The sequence below is a fragment of the Hipposideros armiger genome, unplaced genomic scaffold (assembly GCF_001890085.2).
Source record: "Hipposideros armiger isolate ML-2016 unplaced genomic scaffold, ASM189008v1 scaffold_20, whole genome shotgun sequence".
Taxonomy (NCBI): Eukaryota; Metazoa; Chordata; class Mammalia; order Chiroptera; family Hipposideridae; genus Hipposideros; species Hipposideros armiger.
Genome location: NW_017731370.1, coordinates 6,289,843 through 6,306,439, shown reverse-complemented (window position 1 = coordinate 6,306,439; position 16,597 = coordinate 6,289,843). Strand labels below are relative to the sequence as shown.

Below are 16,597 nucleotides of genomic sequence, written 5' to 3'. Positions count from 1 at the left end.
CTAAAAATAACCTTGATTTTCAGCCCCAATCCTTATTTACTCCTCAGAAATAAGCAGAGTCATAAATTTGGAAGGTTCTTTCCAAACTTTTAAAAAAATTTATATACACAGATATGTACTTAGAGCAATATATATTTGTCTTATGTGTATGTGTACTTACATAAATGGTATTACACTGGTCGTATCATCCTGCAGCTGTGTATTTAGGTAAATGGTATCCCAGTGTTTGTGTTTTATATCATTCTATGGTTTCCTGTTTTCACGTAATGGTATGTGTTAGAGACCTTTCACAGTCAGGCTCACCTCACCTTGTAAGGTGTGCCATGATATGTTTACACTAGACTTTTCTACTTAATCTGCTTAGGGAGGGAATCACATTGCGTTGTATTCAGCGTGGAAGCATCCTAAATTATACTTTTTAATAACTTTGTGGAAAAAACTGTTTCATATTTTAGCTAGAATTTTTTCTCTTTAAGTGAGAATGAGCTGTAGAGTTGGTTGATTTTTTTCTTATTAAGCGCCTTGGGGTATCATTGTGAGGATCTGATCATGGGACTTGTGAAATGAGTTGAGTAGTAGCTTTACTTCTTTTTTAATGTCCTGGAAAATGTGGGTACACAGGATTTACCTTGAAGATTTGGTAGAACTCACCTGTGCAACCATATGGCCCTAATATTTTACTATTTTATCAATTGCTTCCTAGGTCACTGGTATATTTAAGTCTCATTTTGTTGAGCCAAATTTTTTTAACTTTGAAAAACATCCTCTTTACATTTTCAAAGATTTTAATTCAGGTTACACACAGTTATAGCTTTCACCTTTTCGTGTTTGTAATTACACCCCCCTTTTCACCATGAATATTATGAGTTTACGCTTCCCCTCATCCTCACTCCCCCTCCCCAATCCCTCTCTCCCCAACACTTGTCAAATTTTTATCTAATATATGAATATTCAGAAAACAATGAACTTTTACTGATCATCGTATTATTGTTTTTTGACTACATGTTACATATCTAGGTTTTCATGTATAATGCTCCCGATAGTTTGTTTCTAAGAAGTTTATAATTGCTGCTTTGACAATTCTGCTTAACCCAAGAATTGTTTAAAAGTATGTATATGTGTTTATGTGCATTTCCCAAGTGTATCAATTTTGTGCACTTTCTGTCATTAATTTATCAACTGGCCTAGTTGTGGTCATTGAGCATGACCTTTAATGTCTGCCGTTTGAAAAATGCTGAGGTTTCCTTCATGACCCAATCATGATTAGATTTTAAGATTGTTATGTGTGTGTGGGGTAGCTGGAGTACAAAGAGGGAATGAAGAAAAGATAGGTGTAGATACAGATATATAGATATAGATGGTCATTAAACCTTCTGTTTCCATTTTCCATCTCTAAATTTTTCATTCATCCTTTCTGTGACTTTTCGTGTTGCATTCTGTAAGAATCCCTTGTCTCACCTTCATCTGTGTTCTCTTTATAATTCATATTTTTATGTTCTTTAAAATTTTTTGCATTTTTAAAAATTCTTTGAATTAAAAAGATTATTTATAACTCTATTAAAAGTTCATTTTTAACAATCTTTTTTTTTTTTTTGTAAATTTCCAGCATCTTTAGTTATGTTTTAGGAACAGAATGCATTCTCTCCTCCCTCTGAGGACTATGTTTTAGGAACAGAATGCATTCTCTCCTCCCTCGGAGGACATCAGCCATACTTAAGCCAAAGTCAGGTTCTGTTTGTCCTGCTCACTCTGTTTCCTTGAGTGTAAGTTCTACTTATTCTGTTTGGTGTGTATCTCCCATGTTCTTGACATTGCTGAAGTATGTAGTGATTCTTGGTTGGGTGCTCACCTTTTCATTTAAAATGTCCTGCTTGTAGCTATTATATATACATCATGGTATATGATGCTACGAAAAGCGGATAAAAGGAACACCCTGTTCTTCCTAGCTGCAGACAGCCACCCCAAACAACGCCCAGGCTCTCTTTCAATATCATACTCACAGTCTTTGCAAAGAAGCAGACTTCTGTTGTTCTCTGAGTGGCCCATGTGAGGAGTGGGTGAGAGAGGTCTAAAGAGAGGACCAAGGGCAACAAAGAATTCTAGCTACCCACTCTCGATTCGGCAGCCCGTCGCCCCGTGGACTCCTCCTGCCCATGCATTCATCTTCAGGCTCATCTTCAGGCTCGTAATACTATAGGCTTGTTGAACCACTTGCTTTTTGCAGCAGGCCTCTCTCTATATAGGTTTAGGTGTGTGGTTTCTTTCTTTTATCTGATACTATCAGAATTACTATTATTACTATTATTATTATTATTTTATATGATTTGAAGAGGGAGGGGGAGCTTCCCAAATTATCACCTGTGGCTTTTTTTTTTTTCCATTGGGGAACAGTGTGTTTTTTCCAGGACCCATCAGCTCCAAATCAAGTAATTGTTTCAATATAGTTATGGCAGGCACAGCTCGGTGGCCCATGCGGGGGTCGAACCAGCAACCTTGGTGTTGTGAGCACTGTTCTCTAACCTGCTGACCTAACTGGCCGCCCCCACCTGTGGCATTTCTAATGATATTATTTCTCCAGGTTTAGAGACATGGAAAAGGGAAGTTGAGGTCAGACGAAGAAAAGAAGAAAGAAACGAACAATTTATGAACTTATTCCATGTGTGTGAAGAAAAGCTTTTGCAAACACATAAATAGAAAGTGATAAACCTTTGATCTTCACTTGTTTTTAAATTTTGCATACTAATGAGATACTCTTTTTCATTTTTAGGTCTTGAATATAATCATGGCCAAACCTTATGAATTTAACTGGCAGAAAGAAGTTCCTTCCTTTTTGCAAGAAGGAGCAATTTTTGACAGATATGAAGAGGTAAAGAAGTGCTATTAATATTGTCTCTCAAAACATTCTTATAATTATTTCATTTTAATTACTGTATTGAGTAAATAGCCTTTGACAGAGGTAGGAACATCTTTGAGATTTATAAGTTGTAATTGTTGGAAAGAGGCAAGTTATGAGATATAACAATAATGATAATGATACTATAATTTATTGAGCACTTACCACGTGCCAGATATAATGACAATGAAACAATAAATTATTGAGTCTCACTGTGTGCCAGACAATCTTCTGAAGCATTTTATGTGTAATGGTTTAATTCCTCACAGCAGCCTTATAAGGCTGTTGCTATTATTATCTTCATTTTACAGATGGGTTTCATGTAGTAACATTTTTTGCTTAATAAAGTGCTTTTGGCAGGCTTTCTACATAAAACGTTCTATTTGTTATAAATGTAATAGTGATTGGACTTCGTGCTAGTCATTTGCTTTGCCTATTTCATTTATACAGAATATTTTGACCTAAGTGTTACATGACTCTGCTTCTATTATTTATTATTTGTGGCTTTGCAAGGTGGCAATGGCTCCAGACTTTCTATAGAGCAGGGGTTTGGGGCCATCCATCTGTTCAGAAGGTTTAAGTAGGTGGCGTAAAACCTCAATAGCATTATAAATGCTTTTTTTGTTGTTGATAGATTGTACCTAAATTTGCAGTGAATTGGAGAAGGGTGTGTGATGAAACTGTTGACGCTAAGGAAAAGTGAAATGTAACACTTGTCGTTATTTCATTTGGAGTCAGAGTTGGTTCCTTTCAAAATCAATGGAACTTCCATGGTGGCTAATTGTGGTGGTCCTCCCAGATGTTCACATTGTCAGGCCTTTTCATGAGGTCTGTGGGCTGAAATGACTCAATCCTGGTTGACGTGGTTTCTCCAAAATATGTATCATAATACTCTCTAGATGTATACCATAGTTGCTTTGTAAGTAAACAAAATTGAGAAAGGCAGAAGATAAGCCCTAATGCAGTCACTATTCCTTGTATTGAATTTAAGTATCAAAGTGACAGCTAATTTATATGACTGAAACTTTACTGCTTCCCAGAAAGGGCAGCTAACTGCTCTCTGCCATAAGAAGAAATAGAAAATAACATTCCACCACCTGGAGACAACCGCTGTTAATTCTTTGGCAGTTTTCTTTTTCTTTTTTTCTATTTGTTTTTCTTTTTCTTCCAAATAATTATGACCATAGAGTAATCTTTTGAGAATATAAATCTGAACTTGTTCTTCCTCAATTTAAAATGTTTCCATGACTTCCTATTGTAAGATAAAGGAAACTGGTCAGAATGAAATATAGGGCTTTTCATAATCTGGCTCAGGCCGATTTCTGCAACCTCATTTCCCACCAGTTTCCTTAATGCACACTCTCTGCTTTAGCTATAATTCCCCCAATAAACTATCCTATTACATGTTTTGTGCATGCTGCTCTCTCTTCCTGAAAGACACCTGTTCTTCCTTGTTTGACTGGTGAACTCCTACTCATCCTTCAGAACCCAGAAGAGAAATCTCCACCATTTTGATATCTTCCTTGACTCATTCAATAAGAATTGATAACTTCTTTGTGCCACTACCTACCCTTGCACATATTACACTGCATTCATATTTTATTTAATTTGGGTTTTTTGGGTGGTTTTTTTGGTCTCTCCTACTATACTCTTGAGTTTCTTGAGGTCAAAAACTATATTTTACTTAATTTTATCTCTTCAGGGACTAATAGAATGCCTACAAGTGCCAAACTCACTGTAGATGTCTAGTAGCGAGAAGGACTTTAGATATAATTATTTCTAACTCAGTCTGTTTTTGTTTTGTTTGCTCATTTTCTTGATAATTGAAACGGTGAGAAGACTTGATAATCCTTGAGATCCATGTGGAGATATGTACTTCAGCAGATACAAAATATTAGGGTAAACCATATGACATTTTCATCTTTTAAATTAAAAATTATCAGTATCAACTATTTGATACAATTCAAGCCTCATACAAAGTAAGTTTATTGCAGTTAACTGCCTTTACCCACTTTACACAACTTAGCAAAGAAGGCCTCGTGCTAGCTTGGATGCATTTCCAAGTCTTTCTCCCAGGTAAGCCAGGTCTGGGTTTGGTACCAGCGTCACCAAGATGATGGCTCTTGATGACCTTTATAAGTGATGAGAGACGTCACTCCCCGAATCTACTAGAGTATCCCAAAGATTTGTGGTTTTCTAAGGTAGTTTCTCAGGCTCTAGAAATCTATAACATAAATAAAAAGTACTACATGGCTTCAAGTTACTCTTTTTAAAGAGATTAAATGTAGTCACCGGCTGAGTATCTCTACTACTGTCACATAAGCAGAAACTTATTAGAGAAAAAAGTGCTTTTTGGTAAATAAAGTGAAATATGATTTGATGAACTGGAAGTCCATCATCATTGAATTATTTTTTTTCGCATGATGATTTTATGTGGTTATTAATCGTCACAGCTCACTCACATTTAGAAAACACTGGTTACGTACGCTTTGAAAGCCATTTGCTTTTCTTCTAGGTTCTTCTACAGATGAGGTAATGTTAGGAGGAAAGAAACCTTGAGCAAGTAGTAAATGCAATCTAGTTCAGCTTTCAGCTTTCTTAAGTGCTATTTCACTAGGGTTTTAAGCAAAACAGGAAAAAGAAATGAACTTCATAAAGTAAATATGTCTCTTCATAGCAGCATATAAAGCCAAAAAGCCAAATCGTATTTCAAGCTGGACTGTAGCCAGTTTTTCTTATTGTTTCCCAATCTTATAAAAGTCTGCTCTTTGGAGCCACAGCCATTAAAATATTCAAGGCAACAAAACATAAACAGAAAAAGTTCGTTTCTACAATTTGTGTATGAGTAGCAGTGAGAAATGACAGCTGACAGCACGTGGGAGGAACTGGAATTAGAGAAAACAACCTGAGCATCCCAAAAGCATCATAGCAAAGGGGCCATTTATAAAGGGGGTAGAAATGCCTTGAGCACCATATGACAACTATCTTGATGGCCTGAAGGAGCAGGTAAACATTGAATTATGTTCCACAGATCGTTTTATAGAAGACAGGGAAGTGTTTTAAGCAGTGGGTAAGCACTGACTAGGTCAGAAAATAAAGTGTTTACTAGCCACTGTTTCTAAAGATATATATTACCTTGTCAGTAAATGTAATCGGTGCGACTGTATTTAAGCATTATTTTATTATTTCTGCACTACTGAGGGATTTCTTTTGAAGGAGCCCCAAATTTCAGAAACTGCATAATGTAACTGGCCTGCATTGTAGCCTCTGATTGTATTCCCATGCCACTGCTAAATCTGTTTTTTAACATAACTTTATTTGAGTTAGAAGTTACTTAAATGCAAAGTATATTTTGTTTCCAAGCGATGCTTGTTATTAAATCTTTAAAAATAGAGATCTTTCTGTTGCAGAGGAGAGGAACAGCAGTGCTTTTTAAAGCACATGCAATCCAAATACCTCTAACTCAACCCTTCCTCTCATATCCATGTTGAAGGGCTGACGGTCCCATCCCCTGGCTACCCAGGGCCCTCCCCAGTCTTTCCTAGAATTCCTAGGCACTTACTCTTCTTGGCGATGACTCATGTGCTCAATGTCTTCTTACCTCTCTGTCCTCAGTTCCAGCTTGTGCCTCTTCCTAAATCCATTATATCGTCAAATCCCAGAAACAAGGACATTGTGTGAAATAGACTTTTACTAAAGATTGAGTGATAGCAGAGGAGAATTGCAGCACACAACAGAACACACTTTCAGATTAAACATCAGAGATTACACTGAATCAATTTCATTAGTCAGCCTGGCCAAAGGGTGTTTCTCATTGTCCTCACATTTGCCCCACTCTCCCACCAAGATGCATGTAGCTGTTGCTTTTTTTTTAATCTCTCCCTCAGAGTCCTTTTCCAATTTACCCTTTTCCTCTTTTCCATATGCCACTTCTCCAAATTAAAAAAAAAAAAAAGAATCCCCCTCTCAAACCAAAAGAGAAAAATAAAAACTATATTCTCTTCTCATCCTGAGCAACTTGCCTCCCTTTTTACCTCAAACTCTCCCATCCAGATTCTCCCAAGACCTCCCCTTTCTGCATAACCTTGAAGGGCAATGTAGGTCCTTAAAACAAACTGCATTTAAAAAGAACTTTATCCTTAAGAAGGACAGTGGTCTCCTGCAGAACTGTGCAATGACGGATATGCTCTATACCTGTGTCGTCCATTACCACATGTGGCTGGTCAGCACTTGAAAGATGGCTAGTGGACTGAGGAACTGAATTCTTAGTTTTGTTTAATTTTCATTAAAACTTACATAGCTACATGTGGCTGGTGGCTATCTTATTGGACAGCACCATTCTAGACAATCTGCTCAGAGTACATTATAACCAGGTTTTAAAATACCATCCTCCTTTCCCAACAAAAAGAAGCAGTTTTAAGTTCACTTAGTTGAAATCTACATTTTCATCAGTCATTTCTTCTTAGTGGCAGCTGGAGTAGAGATTTAAATGTTTGATAGATGACTCATTTCAGCCACCGTTGGCCTCCTCACATCACAAATCCCCGCTTGGGCCACCCCTTTTTCTCACCCATGGGACTTGATTGCATCTGAGACAAGCTGCCCAGATGGAGTGTCTTTTTCTGGTAAAGCCTTGGTCTTTAGCCTCTCCCACCTCCCTCCTCCAACCCCCTCCCCTACACACACATAAATAGAGACAGTTGGTGCTTACAACTGCCGCCAGGAAAGCAGAAACAAGTGTGGCAATTGTCAAACTCAGAGAAATATCAAAGTGCAGGAGCAAGACAAACCTAAAGGTGGGCCGAGGAGGACAAGGCAAATACGGCCTCCTTCCAAGGCGTTGCTGAAATCAAGCTGTGGGCCACACAGAGAAGCTCCAAAAGACCCAAGCAGCCTACACACCCCAGGCTGCTCATCAGTGAAGCAAAGACGTTTCCAAATATAATTTCCAAGAAACTAAAAGCACAACCCTCATGGAAAGTATTTAGACTTAAAGATTCGTTTAACTCCTCAGTGAGGACACCAGCAGGATGATAAAGTTAGTCCTAAGAGCGTTGGAGGAAGAGAGTTTCAATATAGTCAGGAAAGGAGAGCTGACACAAGTTGTATCAATTACATACAAAATCGATTGTTGCTCTGTAGGGCAATGAAACCCTAACCTCTTTGGTTATCTTTTCTACCAGACACAAATCACATGCATCTCTGTAGAACAAAACTAGCTGTAACTTATCTAACTAATTTCAAAGAATCTGGGCCCTACACAATAGTAAGTCAAACAAAGACATACTCTATAGAAATAAGTCGTTCTTGGGTGGGTCTCTAGATAGTGTTCTTGTATTGGGTTGTTGGAAAAGTCATGATGCATGTTTGCAACAGATGGCACTAGTTCATTTTTGGAAGTATTAGAGTCATTCGCATCTATGTTATTGCTATGTCATTTTACAGCTGACAGTTCTAGCTTTATTCTAAAGAAAAATTGAGTGATTTGGTTGAGTTTTGGAGATTTTACAGCAAGTTGAAGATGGAAGACCAAACTGTGCATTTTTGCCATATTTTACTGTTTTACTTCCATAAAGGGAAGAACGCGCGTCAACCTTGTACAAAGTTGCATAAAGTTTACAGTGACAATGCTCTACAAGAACGTCAGTGCCAACGATGAAATTCCGTACTGGTTGATTTTGATCTCAACAATGCTCCTCGGTCAGGGAGGCCCACCGAGGATGATGACGACAAAATGAAGGCATTGATTGAGTCAAACCCACATTACACGACACGAGAGATTGCAGAAACATTGAACATCCATCATTCAAGCCTTCACGACCACCTGAAGAAGCTGGGATACGTAAGCAAGCTCGATATTTGGGTTCGCATGAACTCAAGAAGTTCATTTGACGGCGTGTATAAACATCTGCAATATGCTCATTAAACATGAGGAAAACGATCCTTTTTTGAAGCGACTGATAACTGGTGATGAGAAGTGGATTGTTTACAACAATGTAGTGCACAAACGGTCTTGGTCCTGAAGTGATGATTTGCCTCAAATGACATTGAAAGCAGACATTCATCAGAGGAAGGTTATGCTCTCCGTGTGGTGGGATTTTAAAGGTGTTGTGTTTTTCAAGCTCCTACCAAGGAACCAAACAATCAATTCAAATGTGTACTGTCGGCAGTTGGACAGTTTGAACGACTCCATCATCCAGAACGTCCAGAGCTTGTTAATTATAAAGGAATTGTGTTCTATTGCAACAACACGAGACCACACACAAGTTTGATCACCCGTCAGAAATTATTGGAGCTTGGATGGGATGTGTTGCCACACCCACCATACTAGCCTGACCTTGTGCTGTCAGACTTCCACTTGTTTCGCTCTCTTCAAAATTCCTTGCATGGTATAACGTTCAATTCAGATGAGGCTGTAAATCAGCACCTTGTGCAGTTTTTCACAAATAAAGACAAGTCTTTCTATGAACGAGGAATTACGAAGCTCTCTGAAAGATGGCAAGAGATTATTGAACAAAACGAACAAAATATCATTGATTGGTGTTTGTTCTTTATATAAATAAATAACCTTTGAAAAACATAGACAAAATACATCATGACTTTTCTGACAACCCAATATTATGCTGAAAGGCTATATAGCCATCTTTTTTTTTTTTTTAAGATTTTTATTGGGGAATTGGGGGGATAGGAACAGTGCTGGGGAATTGGGGGAAGGGGAACAGACAAGTTGCTGTCGTTTTGTTCTTCAATCTAGTTGTGGAGGATGTTGCTTCACTGGCCCAAGTTGGCACCATCATTGCGCTCTTCTCTGGCGAGGCAGATCAGTCGCTGGCTTCTGGACGGCCGCTCACTGCGGCTGCTGGCCGCTCACGCTGGCTGCTGGCCGCTCACGCCGGCCGCCGGCTACACACGGTAGCCCATGGCAACCCACTGCCACAGGGAGTGCAGCCTACGCCGTCGCCGGCGACTCATGTATATAGCCATCTTTTGTCTTGTTCCCAAATTTTGGATCCTTTAAACTGAATTGTATCTACAGGATCAGGATATTGGGCTCAAAGAGTAGAAAATGTAATTGTAGCATATTACTTGTATTTCCAGGGAAGGATACTTATAAAGTTATCATAGTGATAATATGTTAATATTTGTCTTTCAACTCTTAGAATCAACCTAAAGATAGGCAAAATATTTATTATTGAGAAAGGAGAATGAAAAAGGTATTAACTGTGAAAAGTAAGAGTGAAGACAGATGTTGGAAAGTACAAGGGGTTAGAGAAATGGAAGAAAGACCAGAAAATTAATATTCTCGATGGGAGCTAATGTTGATAATTAGTTGATGGTACATAAAATAGAGACTTGTGTCTAGTATTTAAAGTGTAAAAGCTGCAAGTTACAAAACCAAACATAATATAATTTCAAATTCTGAGTAAGGGGAGCTGGAGAAAAAGTAAGGAAGTGAGTTAAATAGAATTTGATTTCTGAATATTTATTCTACAGGACGTATTACTACATGTGCCTGGTGAATATTAATTCCGTTCTTGGCTGCTTTGCCATGAGTCCCACTTTGTTCAAGCTCCAGCCCCTACTAGAATCAGACATTTAAAGTAAAGCAAAAATTTTGTTAGGGTCGGCTGAGTGGTTCAGTTGGTTAAGAGCTCGCTCAAGAGTGCAAGCTCTGAGCAACAGCGATTCAATGCCTGGCCCGAGCTGAGCTGCCAACAGGCGGCAGGATGGCTCAACTTTAGAAAAAAAAAAATTTGTTGATATCACTTTATTATACACCAAATTAAGTCTAAACGGCTCAGTTTGAAACTGCAGGCCCTCAGCATGTGGCCCCGGATGCCCTGGCACCCTCACCCCCCGCACTTTCCCCTGTAATCAAGTTGTGATGAGGAAGCAGGGTATTGTGCTCCTCGTGGTGTGATAAGCCTGGAAGCACAATGGGTCCAGGGGACTGATCTGGGTGGCCTCGGAGAGCAGGCCCCTTCGGAGCTGAGTTTTGATTGATGAGTCAATCAGCCGATCAAAGCACAGCTAAGATGAGGCTGGCTAGTCCACGGCTTGTGTAAGGCATGGATGTGAAATGGGGGGAAGTGGCTTGTCCAGCTGGGACAGAGGGAGATTCGTGGAGGGCGGCAGCTGAAGCTATAGAGATGGTTAATGTCAACACATTAAATGGCTTTACTGTCCAACCCAAGGCATTGGTGCAAGATCCTGAAAGCTATAGGGAGTCTTAGCAGGGCAGCGTAAGGTCTGAATGCTGAAACGGAAAGCGGATGGCAGGGTTCATTGTGTGAATAGTCCGGGAGGGAAAAGTGGATTGAAGGACCCAATAGACAGCCAGTTAGACGTGTGGGAAATAAGGAAGAGGTTGAGTATGAAAATGAACTAGGGGATTTTCTAATTCGGTGGATGTAGAAGGTGAGAAAGGGAATAAGGAGTGTAAAATTAGGTTGAGATTTCTGGCACAGGAAGCCGGGCAGACTCTGATGCACACAAAAAGAACGCCAGAGAAGAAGTACATTTATGGATGGACTTATGTTGTTCCTCTTCCTGAAAAGGACAGTATTTATCATCATATCTTCTGTAATATTTAAGCAATATTTTGCATATAATAGAAATCACAAGTTTTAGTTAAAAATAAATTGAGCAAAAAGGGAATTGAGAAACATACTAAACTATCCAAATGCAGGAACAAATGGATGCATTTTCCTCCTTTCTCAGACCACCACTCCCAGGGCCACTGTTGGCATCCTGGTTGCAGTGGGCATTGTGTGTGGACTCGTGGTAAGAAGAAAATTCTGAGAAGTGGGCAGATGCCTCATCCTGTAGTGCAACAGTTCTCAAAGTGTGCTCCCCAAACCAGCACCATCAGCATCACTTGGAACCTTACTACAAACGCAAATTTTGGGGCCCATCTCATAGAAGAATCAGAAACTCTGAGAATGGGCCCAGCAATATATGTTTTAATAAGCCCTTCAAAAGATTCCTGTGCAAACTCAAGTACAAGAATCAATGGTATAGAATCAGGACGAGGAGTTTGGATTTTTCTTTCTGATTGTTAAAGGAAACCATTTCTACAGGGACTGACATGACCCACTTTACATTTGGAGACACTTGGGTAGCTGTGTGGAGAATGGTTTGTAGGGAGGGGGTGGGGGTAAAGTGCATGCAATAAATATGAGTGTGGTTGGAGACACCAGGAATTTCATTTAAGAAGGTGAGCTGGAGTTGTATTCCTTCTTATTGCTATATCTCTGTAGGCAATTTCCTAAGCATCTCTGTGCTAGAAAAGAGGAGATGGTAAGACAGATGAGTCTGAAGAGTATATTTTTTCACCCAAGGATTGTATGGTTCTATGCCCACCTGCCTTCAGTTACCTTTCTTGTCATCATAGCCATGTGACTTCTTCCTCACATGATAAGAAAGCTATGACCAGGCGCCTGGGCACTTAAATTAATTGTTATGACCACTGAAACCCAAAGCTGCAAGATTGCAAAAAATCATCAGCCAGGGTTTTGCAAAAACACTCAGTCCTGTTCCTTCCACTAGACCAGCCTTTGAAACACAGTGCTGATGATGTTATCTATTCTCTCAAACTCCCAAAGCTTAGCGTTCATTGTCATCCAAGCATGAGGCATTTAAGGAAAGGTCTGTATGATTTGGAAAGTTCCAGAAAGTAAGTTGACTTGAAGACAAAAGACTCTGGTTTGAGCTTTGACCCTGACATTTACAAGTTATGACTTTGAGCAAGTGCTTTCACCTGTCTGAGAGACTATCCGTCTCACCTCAAATGGAGACACTACACCTACACCAGAGGATCCTCATAGGTTTGTACGAGGCGCACAGTGTGTGTGGATACCTCTTCAGAGCGAAACTCCACCGTAGTTGAGACCATGTCTGTCCTATAAAACTGTTTGGTGAATACTTCAGCAAACACTGTTGAAACATTAAAAAGCTATCACTCAACTCTTAGCACTCATAATCAGACTTCCGATGTTTCTGCCTGTAAATGGCTTTTAACACCTCCCACCTTTCATTCTCTGCCTTCACTCAGAGTGGGAGGTTGAGTAACAGAAGCCCAGGATAAGCCAGGTTTCCACTACATAGATCCCTAGCCCACATTTGCTCCCTTACTTGTGGATCTGGTTAGAAGAGTAATTTCAAATCACAGAGTTTACTGACCTGCTGCCCATTACCATCAGCCTCTGAGTGTGTGAGCTGGAGGAAGATGGAGCCACTGCCCTCTGTGCAAAGCAAGCTGTGCCTGATTCAAGCAATGGCAGCATGTGTTAAATGAGATGTATACCAAAGAGTGCTAAGTCGTGCCGACAATTATCCAAGGATTTAGAGAATGGAGAAATCTAAAAATACTAGAACAATCAGAGACAGGTTCCCTAAGAAGGTATTACCAGACCTCAAGCTTGGCTGACTGGAAAATAAAGTTACAGGGAGGCACAGAGGACAGGAGGGAACAATCCTACCAGGAGATGTGACATCAAATCTGGAATGACGTGATGAGGCCTGACAGGGAGGCAAGAGCAGGGGTTAGAAATGTGAAGAAACAAAGTTTTAAAAGGATCAAATATCGGTCAATGATTGTATTAACTTTTGCTGTGTAACAAACCACACCAAAGCTTAATGGCGTAGGGGGAGAAAACTTTTCCTCTACCCTCTTAGTTTCCAAGGCTGGGGCTTGTGAATTAACTGGTAAAAGCCAGATTAGCAGGAGAAAAGGCGAACAAACTTTATAGATGCTAATATTTGTACATACACAGGAGCTTCACAGAAAAGAAGTGAAAACCCAAAGAAGAGGTTAGGCTCAGAAGCTTATGTCCTGTTTTCACAAAGGACAATGCATTGTGGAGAAGTGATTAGACAAAGAAAAACAGGATTTGGGCTTCTAGGGACAGTAAATTCTGAGAAGGTCAATATGTGGGGAAATTAATGGAGAATAAGGGTTATTTTATATAGGAAAGTTTGTGCAGACTCATGTTAGTGCTGACTTTCTGTCTGCTTCACAGCTGTAAAGCTCCCCAGAGAGGGGATTTATGGAAATCCTCATTTCTCAGAAGTTTCTGCTTTTAATCAAATAAGGGAAGCTCTGAGAAGGCTTCTTTCTGCATCTGTTGTTTCTCAATTGCCTTCAGCTCAAAATAATTCATATGCCAAAGTGACATTTTGGATGGCATATTCTAATCCCCTTCCGTGGTTTAAGGCATCAACCATTTAAGTAGTCCGTGATTCTGTGGTCAGCCATCTGGGCTGGGCTTAGCGAGGCACACTCAAGTGTTTGCTGGGCCAACTGAGGGCTGATTTAGGATGGCCTTCGCAGGAGCGCCTCATTCCCTTGAAAGCAGTAGGGGCTTGTTCTCCTTTGGGCACAGCCAGGTTTCTGCTGCCTTCTCGAGGTCAAAGCAAGTCACAAGGGCAGCCTACACTCAGCGAGTGGGGACCTACACTCCATTTCTTGATGGGAGTTGCTCCAAGTCACATTGCAAGTATGTAGGTACAGGAAGGGATGAAGGACTGTGGCCCTTTTTGCAACCAACCAGTTATCTTAGGTACTCTTTATGTAGTTGACTATCTCATGTTGAAAAGACTTCGAATAGGGGTCAGCATACTTTTTCTGTAAAAGACCAGATATTAAATACTTTAGGCTTGGTGGACCACACAGTCTCTTTCTCAACTACTCAACTTTGTCTTTGTAGCACAAAAGCAGCCATAGAACATAAACAATCCATAAACGAATGAATGGGCTGTGTTCCAATACAATTTTATTTTCAAAAACAGGCCAATTTGATTTGACCCATGGGCTGTAGTTTGTACACGCCTAGCTTAGAAGACAAATAATGTTACACAGAAATTAATAACAAATTAGTTTTGATAGTGACGATGATACTTTCAGTTTCAGGTCACTTTAATTCATCATTTATGAATGTATTATTATATGTTTAGTTTCGTCATCCATTTCTTTTCCTGTTTTCTATAATTCTATCAGCTGTTGCTGTATAACCAACCACTCTTGTCTTTCTTTTCTTTCCTAAAATGCTTCACTTTTGTTTGTTTGAAATGTAAATAGGAAAATGTTCCATATTAGCTCCTTCAAGCCGTGACTGTGGCTTCAGGTGTGCAGGTATGCAGCAGCATGGTGGCCCGAGCATCCTTGTAATTAGAGGTACTGAGTCAGCCTCGCTAACTCTTCTCATTTTTATGTTTGTCCTCTCTCTGTGAAGTTCCCTTGAGTTTGCTTTTCTTCATGTCTTCACAAAGGTAGACAATAAGTATTCCTTGGAAAAATAGAAGCATTTTACCTATGAAATAGTGTCTGAGTCATTCTCATGGAAAACTCTAAAACTTGAGATTGGTGCTATTCCAAGGTCAAGGGTACAGAAAGGACTGCTTATTCATGGGAAGACGTGAGACGCAGCCACTCGGCAACTAGAGAAGGAAATCTGGGGTGGGGTTTGATTTCGAAGGAGCTTGTGGAAACAAAACAATACAACACAAAACAAGAAGAAAGTGTGTAAATGAGTCAGTAAAATTAAAATATAAGGAACAAGTTAAGGAGCATCATAGGTCTCTGAAATATTAATGTGCTATGCTAAAGACTTTAGTTAAAATTCAATGGTTAAAGTGACAGTGCTGATTGTTCATGGCTTCCTTTCAACCTGAAGTGTAAAGAGGAAAATGTCCCATAGTAGCTCCTTCAAGCCAGGTCTGTGGCTGCAGGTATGCAGGAGCTCGGTGGCCCAGACATCCTTTTAATGAGAGATGCTGAGTGCAGCCTTGCGGATCTCCAGGCTGATGGGGAAGGCCCAGAGGACGTCCTGGCTTCATTCTCTTCACGCATTTTCTTTGGGATTGCCCTCTGCTAATGCATGTGTTCTAGCCATTGAATTAATAGAGTTCATTCAAGGGTCAACAAATGAACAATCAAATGCAATATACGAGTCCAGCATATTTTAAAGCAAATCATTTCTCAGTCCCTTCTTGAGTAATAAAATTGCTTTTCTTTAAACTCAACCTCATGTGCGTGAATTTCCTTCCTGAAAATTATGAGGAAATATTTTTGTTGTTGCTTGTTTTGGTCGCTTTCAGCAACGGTGGTTTTTAGTGCTTTCAGGAGAAATATGTGCCACTGTGAGCACCTCACCAGGTGCTATACATATGGTGCTATTGTGTAAGTACTACACAAACGTTATTTCGTTTTAGCCTCATGTTACAGATTACAAAACCGAGGCTTAAAATGACATAACTGGTCACAAACTGAGCAGAAAAATCCCAAACTAGCTAGCCTGCAGTGGTTCTTGAAGTGTGGTCCCCTGCCAGCAGCCTTAGCAACCCCACCCCAGACCCACTGAGTCAGAAACTCTGGGGGTGTGGCCCAGCAATCTGTGCTTTAAGAGCCCTCCCTCTGGGTGACTGATAATACAGCTCAAATTTGAGAACCACAGGCATAAGGCAAGGTAAGGAGTTTCAGACTTCCTGAGGAAGAAAAACAATCCATTTAAAGTTCGCTACAGCTAATCTCCCCCAAACAAGCAATGCAGATAACAGGAGAAAAACAAAAAAACAAACAAAACAATGTTCAACAGGAGACTTATTTTTCCAGAGGAGGTCAACATACCATGTTTCCCCAAAAATAAGACTGGGTCTTATATTAATTTTTGCTCCAACAATCTATATTTATTCATTTATTCATGT

General features: G+C 39.8%; 1 protein-coding gene across 1 annotated transcript in view; it reads left to right on the top strand.

The window, feature by feature from the left end:
- Positions 1-2,767: 2,767 nt before the first annotated feature.
- PLCB4 (phospholipase C beta 4) overlaps positions 2,768-16,597 on the top strand; it is a 168,515-nt gene continuing 154,685 nt past the window's right edge. Inside the window, exon 1 of the mRNA XM_019635242.1 lies at positions 2,768-2,866. Coding sequence (XP_019490787.1) covers positions 2,783-2,866 — 84 coding nt within the window. The 5' untranslated portion in view covers positions 2,768-2,782. The remainder of the gene's footprint in view (positions 2,867-16,597) is intronic.